Here is a 12,107-nt window from a genome sequence, read left to right on the forward strand (position 1 = left end):
TTCAGTACTCACCTTTAGATTTGATTCCTAGTGTTGTAGATACTCAGAGATTTAGGGCTCTCCCAAGAGTATTTGATTGAAACTCTGGAGCCAGTTTTGTGCTATCACAAATGGGCACCTGTATCACCCTTCCTGCTGCAGGGCTGTCCTGAATTAATCTGAGTGCTTGTAGGTGAAAGTGTGGAAGAGGCTGTCCGGCGAGAAGTTGCAGAAGAGGTGGGATTGGAGGTGGAAAGACTGAAGTACACTGCTTCCCAGCACTGGCCCTTTCCTAATAGCTCTCTCATGATTGCTTGTCATGCAACTGTGAAGCCAGGGCAGACAGAGGTAAGTTCTGATGCTTCCCTTAATATATCCTTTGCCTCATCCAAGCTGGTCCATAGGTACTTATTAAGCACAGTCTAGTCCAGCATTGTCTAGAGTGTATATAAAGATGTGCAAGATATGATTTAAACCCTCTAGAAATTTACAACTTGTAAAGGAAACAATCACTGTAAAAACTGGGGAGTGCCAACATGATCACCATTCTTGTGTATATTTCAATCAAGAAGCAGGAGTTCCCGTCGTGGTGCAGTGGGAACCAATCCGACTAGGACCTATGAGATTGTTGGTTCAATCCCTGGCCTCGCTCAGTGGGTAATGGATCTGGCATTGCCGTGAGCTGTGGTGTAGGTTGCAGACTCGGCTCAGATCCCACGTTGCTGTGGCTGTGGTGTAGGCTGGTGGCTACAGCTCCGATTAGACCCCTAGACCGGGAACCTCCATGTGCCACGGGTGTGGCCCTAAAAAGACAAAAGACAAAAGATTAAAAAAAAAAAAAAAAAAAAGAAAGAAAGAGAGAAAGAAAGAAACAATTATGGGAGTTGCTGTCGTGGCACAGCAGAAATGAATCCTACTAGGAGCCATGAGGCTGCAGGTTCGATCCCAGGCCTTGCTCAGTGTGTTAAGAATCCAGTGTTGCCATGAGCTGTGATGTAGGTTGCAAATGTGGCTCGGATCCCGTGTGGCTGTGGCTGTGGTGTAGGCTGGCAGCTACAGCTCTGACTCGACCCCTAGTCTGGGAACCTCCATATGCCGTGGGTGCGGCCCTAAAAAGATTAAAAAAAAAGAAACAATTTATCTTTCATCATCAGAAAATTAACAGAAGAATCTTGCATAGAGTAGTCAACAATAAATACATAAAATTTAATGACTGATTTCAGAATTGGTCTTATTGCTCAAGGCAGTCACAATGTTGGGAACTAATAATACAAAAGCACAGGGCCTTCTGACTGAAAGCAACCAGATGTTGGCTTAGCTTGCCTCATCTTGCTCTTCTGCAGCATCCCTGACAGATGGTATTGTGGGCTCTATCTGCCAAAGTCTATCTATTGGGTGCTTTGGTTTCTATATAGTAACTAATCTGTTTCCTGTGGATGCAGTTTGCATTGCTTTGCTTCTTGCAAGGAAGATACTCTCCTTTTGATTATCATTAACCCTTATCCTTTAAGGAGAGTACATTTATATGTTCCTTTTTAGTTGAAAGTTATACAATCAATATAGGCACAAAGAGAAACAAGTATTATTCATAACTTACCCCTCAATGTTAACCATTCATAATATTTTAGTATTTGAGCTCTTAAGATTTAATTTTTTTTTTTAGTATTTAAAAATGTGCTTAACTTTCATCCCTTAATTATGGGCTCTTTTGCTCAGTACAATATCTAGAACTTATTATCTCCCAACCTACAAATCTCAGATATTATCTTCTAAGATTGCTTGGTTCTGGAACCATTTTCTCATCTTTTGGCTGTAGTATTCTAAGTTTTGTCGCTCCTAACCTTATATCCTATTTTTCTTTATGTCTTTCAGATCCAGGTGAACTTGAGAGAATTAGAAGCAGCAGCCTGGTTCAGTTATGATGAGGTGGCCACAGCCCTGAGGAGAAACAAACGATATACTCAGCAACAGAGTGAGGCTTTCGCATTCTGGTTGCCCCCCAAGTTAGCCATTGCCCACCAACTGATTAAGGAGTGGGTGGAAAAACCAACTTGTTCTACCCTGCCTGTTTAGCTCAGATCAGGCCACCTAATCAGATAAATCCCTCCTCACTGTCTCAGAGGGCACATCAGAGAGCAGCTGATAAAGAGGAGGTGACAAAAGGCCATCTCCAGGCTAACCTCGTAATAAGGCAGAGCAGAGGGTGAGCCTGCATCAAGATACCTCTGCCAGCAATGTTAACAAAAGAAGTTCCTACTCACAGGAAACCCAAAATGCCAAATCTGACGAAATGACAGTTGTCAAAATCAGAGGGAAGGTTGAAGCAATAGATGTAGGCCCTTGTTCACTCATATTCTCCTGTGCTTTGGACTTTGTGTCTTGTTAATGCTGTGTTTATACTAACTGCCAAAATATGCCTGGTATAATTTTGGTTAAAACTTGTATCTTAGTATTGAAAATATATAGCAAATCTCAACCCACTACTGAGTTACTTTTTATCCTTGTATAATTAAAAAAAAAATTTTAAATAGCACAACAGAACACTTTTGAATTTATGTAGGGGTAATTATTTTGTACATGGTAGTTAAATAGCAGTCATATTGAAGTCCTTCATCTGAAAGGATGAGGAAAGTGGAGTGAAGGTCTTCCTTAGGGTACTCTGTAATACATAGATGCAGTGAGGTTCTGTTGAGGTAACTACGTGCCAGTGGGGCTCATATGGGTAAGGGTTTTTTGCATGTTACTTGCTTGGTCTGGATCCAAGGAAAAGATTATCACTTGCCATGCCTGTTTTCCTAAGTGTAAAATGGTTGTTGCCATTTGCACACTCAGTAAAGGCAGTAACTTCAACTAAGGGATCAGTGAAGATGAACCACTTTTTGCATTTTATGGAATAAACTAAATTTAAGATTTCTCATCATTCATATATGCCATTCTTTACCTTGTCACAGAGGAGATGCTTTTATCTGGAGGTAATGAAATAAATTTCTGTATCTTTGTTCAGATGTATTTTTCTGTCTTAAATGAGAAAGCTGTAGAAAGTGAGAATTAGTGAGAATTGGGGGTGGGAGGGAATAATCTCTCTCTCTTTTTTTTTTTTTTGGTCTTTTTGCCATTTCTAGAGCCGCTCCTGTGGCATTTGGAGGTTCCCAGGCTAGAGGTCGAATTGGAGCTGTAGCCACCAGACTACACCAGAGACACAGCAACGCCAGATCCGAGCCTCGTCTGTAACCTACACCAGAGTTCATGGAAACGCCGGAACCCGCAACCTCATGGTTCCTAATCGGATTCGTTTACCACTGAGCCACGACGGGAACTCCAGGAATAATCTTTTTATCAGTGTGACAAACATTTAAGACTAGGTTCCAAGTCTGTGGAATGACTAAAGCAGTGTTCAGCAGAAATATGTTTAGAGGTCCGTTTGAAAAGAGGAATGGCTAGGGAAAGAACTGTATCTTCAGGTGCTTTTAGGCACTAACTTGTGATTAAAGACACAAGTGGCAGAGGCTCTAAGATTATTCACACAGGACTAAGCAAAAGAGACTCTAGAACTAGAAAGGTTGAAACACTGAATTTCCTTTTGAGCCCAAAGGTTGTTGCTCTCACCATTGCCTGCAAACCATCATTGCTTTGGGGAAATCAACTGCCTTCATCCGGAAATGTTGAGGCATAACGTGTGATGGGACTTGATTGTCCTTCAGATTGGCAGCTTGTCCTGACCTGGGCTGAACCCAGCATGTGGAAGGGAAAAGCACTCGTGAAAGAGAGGTCCTGAGATTTCTTCATATCTTGCAGTTAGAAGAAAACAGTTCAGGGTCCATGTGTAATGCCATCTCCCAATGTTTTCTATCTCTGTGTGGGTGTTTGTGAGCACATGTGTACACATCGCCAGTCTGAAAATACTGATAAAAAGGGGAGTGTGCAGGATTCCTGTTATGTGTTTGTCAAACTTACTGTGGACTGTTTGCTTTCCGATTAATGTGTTGTTTTGGAAAAGAAAAAATAAAAGTGGCTAATAGGAGGAACAAACACTGAACTTTCTTTCCCAGCAGTGAGTGGGAAGAGGGCTTTGCTTCTTAGAATTCCAAAGATAACTGGAAGCAGAGGCAAAAGAGGGCAGGGTTGGAGTCCTGAAAAATGGCAGATAAATTAAAGAAACTTTGGTACAGGGCTTAATTGGCTGGAGAATATGTATGTGGCAATGAATTATGAAGGTGCTAGAATAAAAAGAACACACTGGGTCCAAGAAGGATGGCAAAAACAGGTAAAACACTGGCTCAAGGTCATTCCTGGTAACTGGAATAAAAGAGCAACTCATTTATTTCTTATGTTTGCCTATCTACCTTCCTTCTTCTACCCAACATTTAATTCCTCAATAAAGATAAGGAAGTTCCCAGGCCATGGATTGAAACCGACCCGCAGTGGCAACTTGCACCACAGCTGCAATAATGCCTGATCCTCAGCCCAGTACACCACAGCGGGAACTCCAATAAAGATAAATTTAATGTTCTAAACTTGGAGTATGTAAATCTTATCTCAGGGGCTTGATGCTCTCTCTTCTAACTTCAAAACCTTGTGTGCACCCCAGAATTGAGACCACAAAAACTTGTTATGAGAGGGCAACATTTGGGGCTCATAGAAGAGAAGTTAATCTGTGAAACTTAAAATGAAGAAAACATTTTTATGATATGAGTAATCAAAACTAGAAATGAGCACAGTCAGACTCAGTATTTATTTAAGAAGATAAAAGAGAGGCTGTTTGGTGGCTAATCTTTCGTTGGCTTACTTGTGGGTCTGTGATCAGCATTGTCAGGCAGCTGAACTCCCATGCTCTGTAAAAGGTTGGAGGCAGGGCCTGCGAGTCCAGCTTGGGAACTGTAGGACTCCAATATATTTGAAACGAGGTTCAGGTCTACATCCACTGGTGTCATAACAGATCCTCCTGCACCAGAATCTTCCTCGTCTGAATTGTTACTGGTGGTCCGGGATAGAGGTTCCTTATTCATGGAGGGAAAAGAAAATTATGGGACAGTATGCTATTAGGTTGGATGGTAGCAACAATAAAAAGCTAACTAAGCAACAATGGAAAATTAAATTCTGTATTAGAAAGGAAATTCCGTTCTTGATAGAAAGTGAAGATGAAGTTTAATAATAAACCATGTAATTGAACACACATATTAAAATTTAGTTCCAAAGATCATAACATGCTTCTTCCTAGGAAAAGTTTTGACAGATTGGATGGACTTCTTCCCTATTTTGAAAGTGCCCAAGGGAGATAACCAGGGTTAAGGAGGTACATTTATAGCTTGCCTAAGAGTTTTAAAAGAAACAGAAAAATGAACATTAATCCAAATGAAAAAAGCTACATTTCTTTTTTTTTTTTTTAATGCCCCTAATGAAAAAACAAAGTAAAAACCCAAGACTTTGTGGGGTTTAACCACAAAGACTCTGAATTGGTACTTTAGCCTCTGATTTCACAGGTTGGGGCAAGGATCTGAAAGACTGCAGCTTGATCTACAGACTTTTATAATCTGGCTACTCAAAGTGTGGTCCATGGACCAGCAGCCTATTCATCACTTGGGAACTTGTTAGAAATGTAAACTTTCAGGCTTCACCCTAGACATACTTAACCAGAATCTATATTTTATTTTATTTATTTATTTTTGGTCCTTTTGTCTTTTCTAGGGCCTCACCCGAGGCATATGGAGGTTCCCAGGCTAGGGATTTAATAGGAGCTGTAGCCGCTGGCCCACACCACAGCTCAGGGCAACGCCAGATCCTTAACGCACTGAACAAGGCCAGGGATCGAACCCGCAACCTCATGGTTCCTAGTCAGATATGTTAACCACTGAGCCACGAGAGGAACACCTGGAATCTATATTTTAACAAGATCTTTAGTTCATATTTACATTAAAAATTTAAGAAACACTGATTTAGATAAATCTAATGTATGATTTCTATTAGGTTTTGGCAATACAGAAGTGATTACAGTTTTAAACGTGGTTAAGATGATCAAAGGGGAATGACATTAATTAAGGGCCCATTATGGGTTTAGCTGCTTGTCTCATTTGGTTCTCATGTTCATTGTATGACATAAGGATTGCTGGTTAATGGATACATTCATAGTGGGTGGCTGGGCTGGATTTCAAACCTTGACCCATGAGACTCCAGGGTCCACTCTCTTTCTATAATGTCTCTGTGTGCAGTTAGACAGTGCTGGGATAAAAACTAGGATAAAAACACAGGTGGAAGAGAAGTTCCAAATTGAGGTATAAATAAAGGGAAACATAAAACAAAGAGTATTAAGTCTTGAAAATTACTTGGATATTTAACATCCTTTCTCTTTTTAAAAAAATCGATTTAAGGGAGTTCCTGTTGTGGTTTAGTGGTTCATGAACCCAAGTAGTATGCATGAGGACGAGGGTTTGATCCTTGGCTTTGCTCAGCGGGTTAAGGATCCGGTGTTGCCGTGAGCTGTGGTGTAGGTCTCTGACACAGCTTGGATCCTGCATGGCTGTGGCTGTGGCCAGCAGCCACAGCTCCAATTGGACCCTTAGCCTGAGAACATCCATATGCCACAGGTATGGCCCTAAAAATACAAAAAAAAAAAAAAAAATCAATTAAAGCCATCAGTAGGAGTATGCAACTAATTTGAACATATGATTTTTTATTTTAAATCCTCACAGAGAACATAGAAAAAGTAATAAGCTTGTGTTTAGGAAAATGAATAATCCTTCATTCATCCTTTCAGGGTTAGGAAAAAATTAACATTCTTATTTATTTTAAAAAATCAAATCATAAATCAAAAAGAAAAAAACTAAGATAAAATATGGTTCAGACTATCCTTTGTAATAGACTCTAAAGGGAAAGAGGTTAAACATACACATACCATTTGCTTCTGGGTGGTAAAACTTTTGCCAATGCTGGTATGTGCCAGTTCCTGGTCCATCTGGGCCATATATGACTTGAGATCATCAAGAGTTCCTTTTACAGATGCTTCCTCCCCAGGCTCCTGTGTTTCGATTTCCAAGTCATCATCACTATCTAAACATTCAGAGTCTTCTTCGTCTGGATCATCAGAGTCTGACTCATGGGGCTTTGACCCTACACAGACCCCAACACAGAAAGAGCCACTTGGTAAATTTTTTTTGGAGTAATTACACCTCTCAGAATTAGAATTATTATCTGAAGAAAAGGAGGAATATACATAGGCAAACTACTTCAGAAAAATCTCCAGAATTTTCTGGAGGAGACATTTGCAGAAAAGTACACAGGCTGAGCTGAATTAAAAAACTACAGAAGGAGTTCCCATTGTGGCTCAGCAGAAACAAATCTGACTAGTGTACCTGAGGACGCAAGTTCAATCCCTGGCCTTACTCGCTGGGTTAAGGATGTGGCCTTGCCATCAGCTGTGGTGTAGGTCACAGATGCAGCTCGGATCTCATGTTGCTGTGGCTGTGGTCTAGGCTGTCAGCTGCAGCTCTGATTCAACCCCTAGTCTGGGAACTTCCATATGCTGTTAGTACGGCCCTAAAAAGCAAAAAAAAACCAAAAAACAAAAAAACAAAAACTACATAATACAGGAATACATTTTGTGTAAACATTCAAGTTATATGGAATTATTGTCTCACTTTCACTCTCTTCCCAGAGTTAGGCATCTTTTAACAGTTTGGTGGGTACCAAACTATGCAATTTTGTGTATGTGTCTGTGTGTATATATCTACCCCAGACTACCAATAACAATTCAGATGAGTTTGATATACAGATATTTTCTATACAGATATACATACTCAACTATGATTTGCTTTTCTATTTATATCTTGGAGGTCTTTCACTGTCAAAACATAGGATGGACCTCATTCTTCACTAAGGCTTCAAAGTATTTTATAATATGGATGTACAATTTTTTTTGGTAAAATTATACTATAATCCAATTTTCTGCTACTACAATGTTACAATCACCATCTTCACAAATAAGCTTTTTCATAAAGTAAATTTCTGGAAGTGAAACTGCTAGGTCAAAGATTTTGAACATTCTAGAATACTGCCTTGAGAAAAGACAATTTAGACTTCTACCCCCACAGTCTGACAGCTCTCATATCTCCAACCTTGAGAAAAAAGCGGGTTTTCCCAATATGATGGGTCAAAAAAAAAAAAAAATTCTTATTTTTATTGTGTATTACTTGCTTACTAGAAACAGGTAACTATTTTTAACTTGTTTTTTTTCTTTTTTGGCCACTCCCTGGTATATGGAGTTCCCCGGCCAGGGATCAGATCTGAGCTGTAGCTGCAACCTATGCTGTAGCTGTGGCAACTCACGACCCTTAATCCACTGTGCTGGGTGAACCCACATCCCAGCGCTACCAAGAGGCCAAGGATTCTCATTGTGCCACAGAGGGTACTCCTATTTTTAAAAATATTTATTGACTATATTTTTTCTTCAAGGCACTGCCTATTTATATCCTTGGCTGATTATTTTCTTTTCTCCAAACAGATCTTTACTGAGTATATACAGGGTCTGACACTCTTTTAGGCATTGGAGATATACTGACAAGCAAGAAGCCTTCCAGCTCTCATGGAGCATACATTTTAGGGGAGAGTTAGACCATAAACAATAATTAGATCACAATAATAAGAAAAGTACCATATAGAGGGAAGTACCATGCAGAGAATTCAGATAGGGTCATGTGACAGTGAATGCGGGCAACTTTGGGACAACAGTGTATAGTGGGGAAGGGGGAAAGCACAGCCTTTGCTGATTTTCATAATTAGGCTATTCTCTTTTTATTATTAGTATGTACATTCAGTATGTCTAAAAAAGAAAAAACAATATAATAAGGGAGCCAGGTCAAACTCTATCTAAACAGCATTCATTTATTCAAAAAATATTTAATGAGCAGCTACTCTGTCAGGCACTAAGCAAGGCATCCTCTGCAAAATCATTCAATAAGGCAATAATTAATGGTTGAAAACAACTCAAAATTATGTAGAAAAAGCAAACGTTTTGACTTCCAAGAGATTCAATGCTCCAGTGCTTTATCAATCTCCACACTATCTACAGTTTTAAAATGAAATAAACAGCACACTGTAACTCACCTAAAATCTTATCAAAATAATTAAGAAACAAATCTGCATCAAAGGTGATTGGAGCCTCAGAAGGTTCTCTGTAAGATTAAAGGAAAAAGACAATTTATCCCAAACACAATTCTTTGAAACTTTTTCTAAATTGGTGCCATTCTTAGGAATACCAACAGAAATAAATTCTCAAAAGAGGCACAACGAGGAAAACTGTAGTTTAAATTTTAAAATCTTAAAATCATTATGCTTATTGATCCTGTAGGACAACAGAAATGGGAAAAATTGATGAAATAAAAGTAAAAATTGTACTTTGATTATGCACATTTAACTTACACTGATTTAGGGACCTACCCAGCTCTACCTCCCATAAGATATCTAGCATGAGCAAAAGAAGCTATTTATCCAAGTTAATTTAAATAAAGTGTCTCTAAGAAGCTATTTATCCAAGTTAATTTAAATAAAGTGTCTCTAAGAAGCTATTTATCCAAGTTAATTTAAATAAAGTGTCTCTAAGAACCAAATCTTTAAAAATAATTAAGAACAAACTCCTCTTATTCCTGCTTTCTTTCTTTTTTTTCTTTTAAAGGCCATACCTGCAGCATATGGAAGTTCCCAGGTTAGGAATTGAATGGAAGTTATAGTTGCTGGCTTATGCCACAGCCACAGCAACTTGGGATCCGAGCTGCATGTGCAACTTACACCACAGCTCACAGCAACGCCAGATACTTAACCCACTGAGCGAGGCCAGGGATCAAACCCATAACCTCATGGTTACTAGTCAGATTCATTTCTGCTGCACCATGACGGGAACTCCATGAACATAAATTTTAATCTTCTCATGAAGCTAAAGAGCATCAACACTAATGAAGATATATATGTTATGCAAGTAATAATTCCATCTACCTTTCTTTCCTATTACTTGCCAAATGTAACATCCTATTTCTTCTGTTATTATTTCTTCCTCTGATAAATCTTTTTATCCTCCTCTTTTGATTTTGAACCTTCCAATCTCCTTGCAGGTAGGAGATCAGAACTCTGAATTTGGTGAGAGCTAGAGTTAAGAGTCCATAAGGAAAACAAAACAAAAAAAAGGAGTTCCCTTGTGGCTTAATGGCTTAAGAATCTGGAGTTGTCACTGCTGTGGCTCTGGTTTGATTCCTGGCCTGGGAACTTGCACATACTGCAGGCACAGCCAAAAAAAAAACAAAAAAGAGAGAGAAAGAGTCCATAACATTTTGAGTAAAAGTCTAAAAAAGTAAAGTACATGGTTGCCCTGCACGGCTCTAGGGTGGTAGCCTTGAGATCTGTTGAGCAGTCTTTCAGGCTTACTTTAAGGATCATAATGAATCAGGCTGCTAGACATCTGACTCCAGATACATAAGTTATCATAGGGTCAGGCACCAAAAGAGGAAAACAAAGCAGTAAAAATCATTTACTAAAAAAAATTTTTTTTAATTTAAAAAAAGAAAGAACTGGCAACGACTGGATAACTTCAGCATGTGGGCCATAACTATTTAGACATTTACACTTTAACATAAGTTACCGAGGCAGCTCTGCTCCTTTGTGGCTTGAAACTTTGGATATGAAAGCTTTCATGCTCTCTGAGACCTGAGTTAAGTCATAGTTCTCCTCTCGCCCCTTGGAAACAGGCTCTGGTTCTTTTTTGCCAGCAGCTTCCTGCAGCAGCTGGTCCAGCTGATCTGGTGAGAGATCTAACCACTGGTCATCTGAAAAAGAAGCATGATACTGCCACACTACACTCACATGACAGGTACTCTCAGGAAAGGACCCTCTGAGACTGAATGGAATGTTTCAATTCCTTTAAACCCTGCTGCTCTGTCTTGGCCCATCACTTACCATCTTCTGGGGGAAGATTAGCTGCTTCTTTCTTAAGCTCTTCCATATCATATGATACTGTGTGTAATAATGTTAAGATTTCTTCACCTGGACTCACAGCAAGAGAGCTATAAAAAAAGATATTAATAAGAGAGCTCAGGATAATACTCACAAAAACTGTATTTTAGAGTTGGAAGGGATGATCAAGTCTAATTTGTTTTTAGACACTTGTTTTATGATATGCTTTATCTCAAAATTTCATCAGGAACTCTATATAAGTATAAAAGAACTCAAAGAAAAATTGCTTTGTACAAGACAGGAGACCATCAACAAAGTGAAAAGGCAAACTAAAGAATGGAAGAAAATATTCACTAGCTTTTAAAAATGGATAAAGGAAGAGAACATCTATTTTTCTTTTCCAAAGAAGCTATACAAATGACAAGAAAAGGTAATCAGTATCAACTCATTATGAAGGAAATGCAAATCAGAACCACAATGAGATAGCACCTCACACTTGTCTAAAAGGCTGTCATCAAAAAGACAAGTATTGGCAAGACTGTGGAGAAAAGGGAACCCCTGCACACTGTTGGTGGGAATGCAAATTGGTGCAGCCACTGTGGAAAACAGTATGAAGATTTCAAACAGAGCTACCATATGACCCAGAAATCCCACTTCTGGGTATTCATCCAAAGGAAATATTATGTATATTAAGTACTCACCACCATCTAACATCATATAATGGTTTACTGTCTTTCTTTTACACTAGGGTATAAGCTCCATAAAGGCAGGGAGACTTCAGCTTCATTCGCTGTATCCCCAGTGCCTGGAATAGGGCCTGGCACATAGGGGATAATAAATATTCCTTGAGTGAATAAGGATATATGTATCTATACAGAATATATATTTTGTGTATTTTCATTATTTACATGTATAGCATCCATATTTTACATATTTACAACTTGTTCTTTTCACTCAACATTTTGTTTCTGAAATCTTTTCAAGTAGTTCTCAGCTGGGGACAATTTGGCAATGTCTGGTGACAATTTTGGTTGTCACAACTGGCAGGGGGACGGGAAGCAGTCCTATTAGAATTTACTGGGTAGAGGCCAGGAATGTTGCTTCACCTTACAACACACAGGATAGTTCCCCACAACAAAGAATTATCTGGTCCAAAGTGTCAGTAGTGCTGAGGTTGAGAAATCTTGCATTAGATT

General features: G+C 39.1%; 2 protein-coding genes across 30 annotated transcripts in view; one reads left to right on the plus strand and one right to left on the minus strand.

The window, feature by feature from the left end:
* Positions 1-4,008, plus strand: part of NUDT13 (nudix hydrolase 13) — a 40,132-nt gene extending 36,124 nt beyond the window's left edge. For 19 of the 24 annotated variants that reach the window (XM_021074324.1, XM_021074325.1, XM_021074326.1 and 16 more), the window contains 2 exons: positions 173-327; positions 1,852-4,008. In XM_021074324.1, the coding sequence (XP_020929983.1) occupies positions 173-327; positions 1,852-2,052 (356 nt within the window). In that variant the 3' untranslated portion in view covers positions 2,053-4,008. Of the gene's footprint in view, positions 1-141; positions 328-1,851 lie in introns of all 24 variants that reach the window. The other 5 variants (XM_021074332.1, XM_021074331.1, XR_002338956.1 and 2 more) reach the window with 4 other exon arrangements.
* ECD (ecdysoneless cell cycle regulator) overlaps positions 4,689-12,107 on the minus strand; it is a 33,755-nt gene continuing 26,336 nt past the window's right edge. For all 6 annotated transcript variants that reach the window (XM_005671096.3, XM_003359230.5, XM_021074317.1 and 3 more), the window contains 5 exons: positions 10,915-11,021; positions 10,601-10,784; positions 9,076-9,143; positions 6,869-7,083; positions 4,689-4,976 (listed from right to left, as the gene is read on the minus strand). In XM_005671096.3, the coding sequence (XP_005671153.1) occupies positions 4,746-4,976; positions 6,869-7,083; positions 9,076-9,143; positions 10,601-10,784; positions 10,915-11,021 (805 nt within the window). In that variant the 3' untranslated portion in view covers positions 4,689-4,745. The remainder of the gene's footprint in view (positions 4,977-6,868; positions 7,084-9,075; positions 9,144-10,600; positions 10,785-10,914; positions 11,022-12,107) is intronic.

This window comes from Sus scrofa, chromosome 14 (assembly GCF_000003025.6).
Source record: "Sus scrofa isolate TJ Tabasco breed Duroc chromosome 14, Sscrofa11.1, whole genome shotgun sequence".
Lineage (NCBI taxonomy): Eukaryota > Metazoa > Chordata > Mammalia > Artiodactyla > Suidae > Sus > Sus scrofa.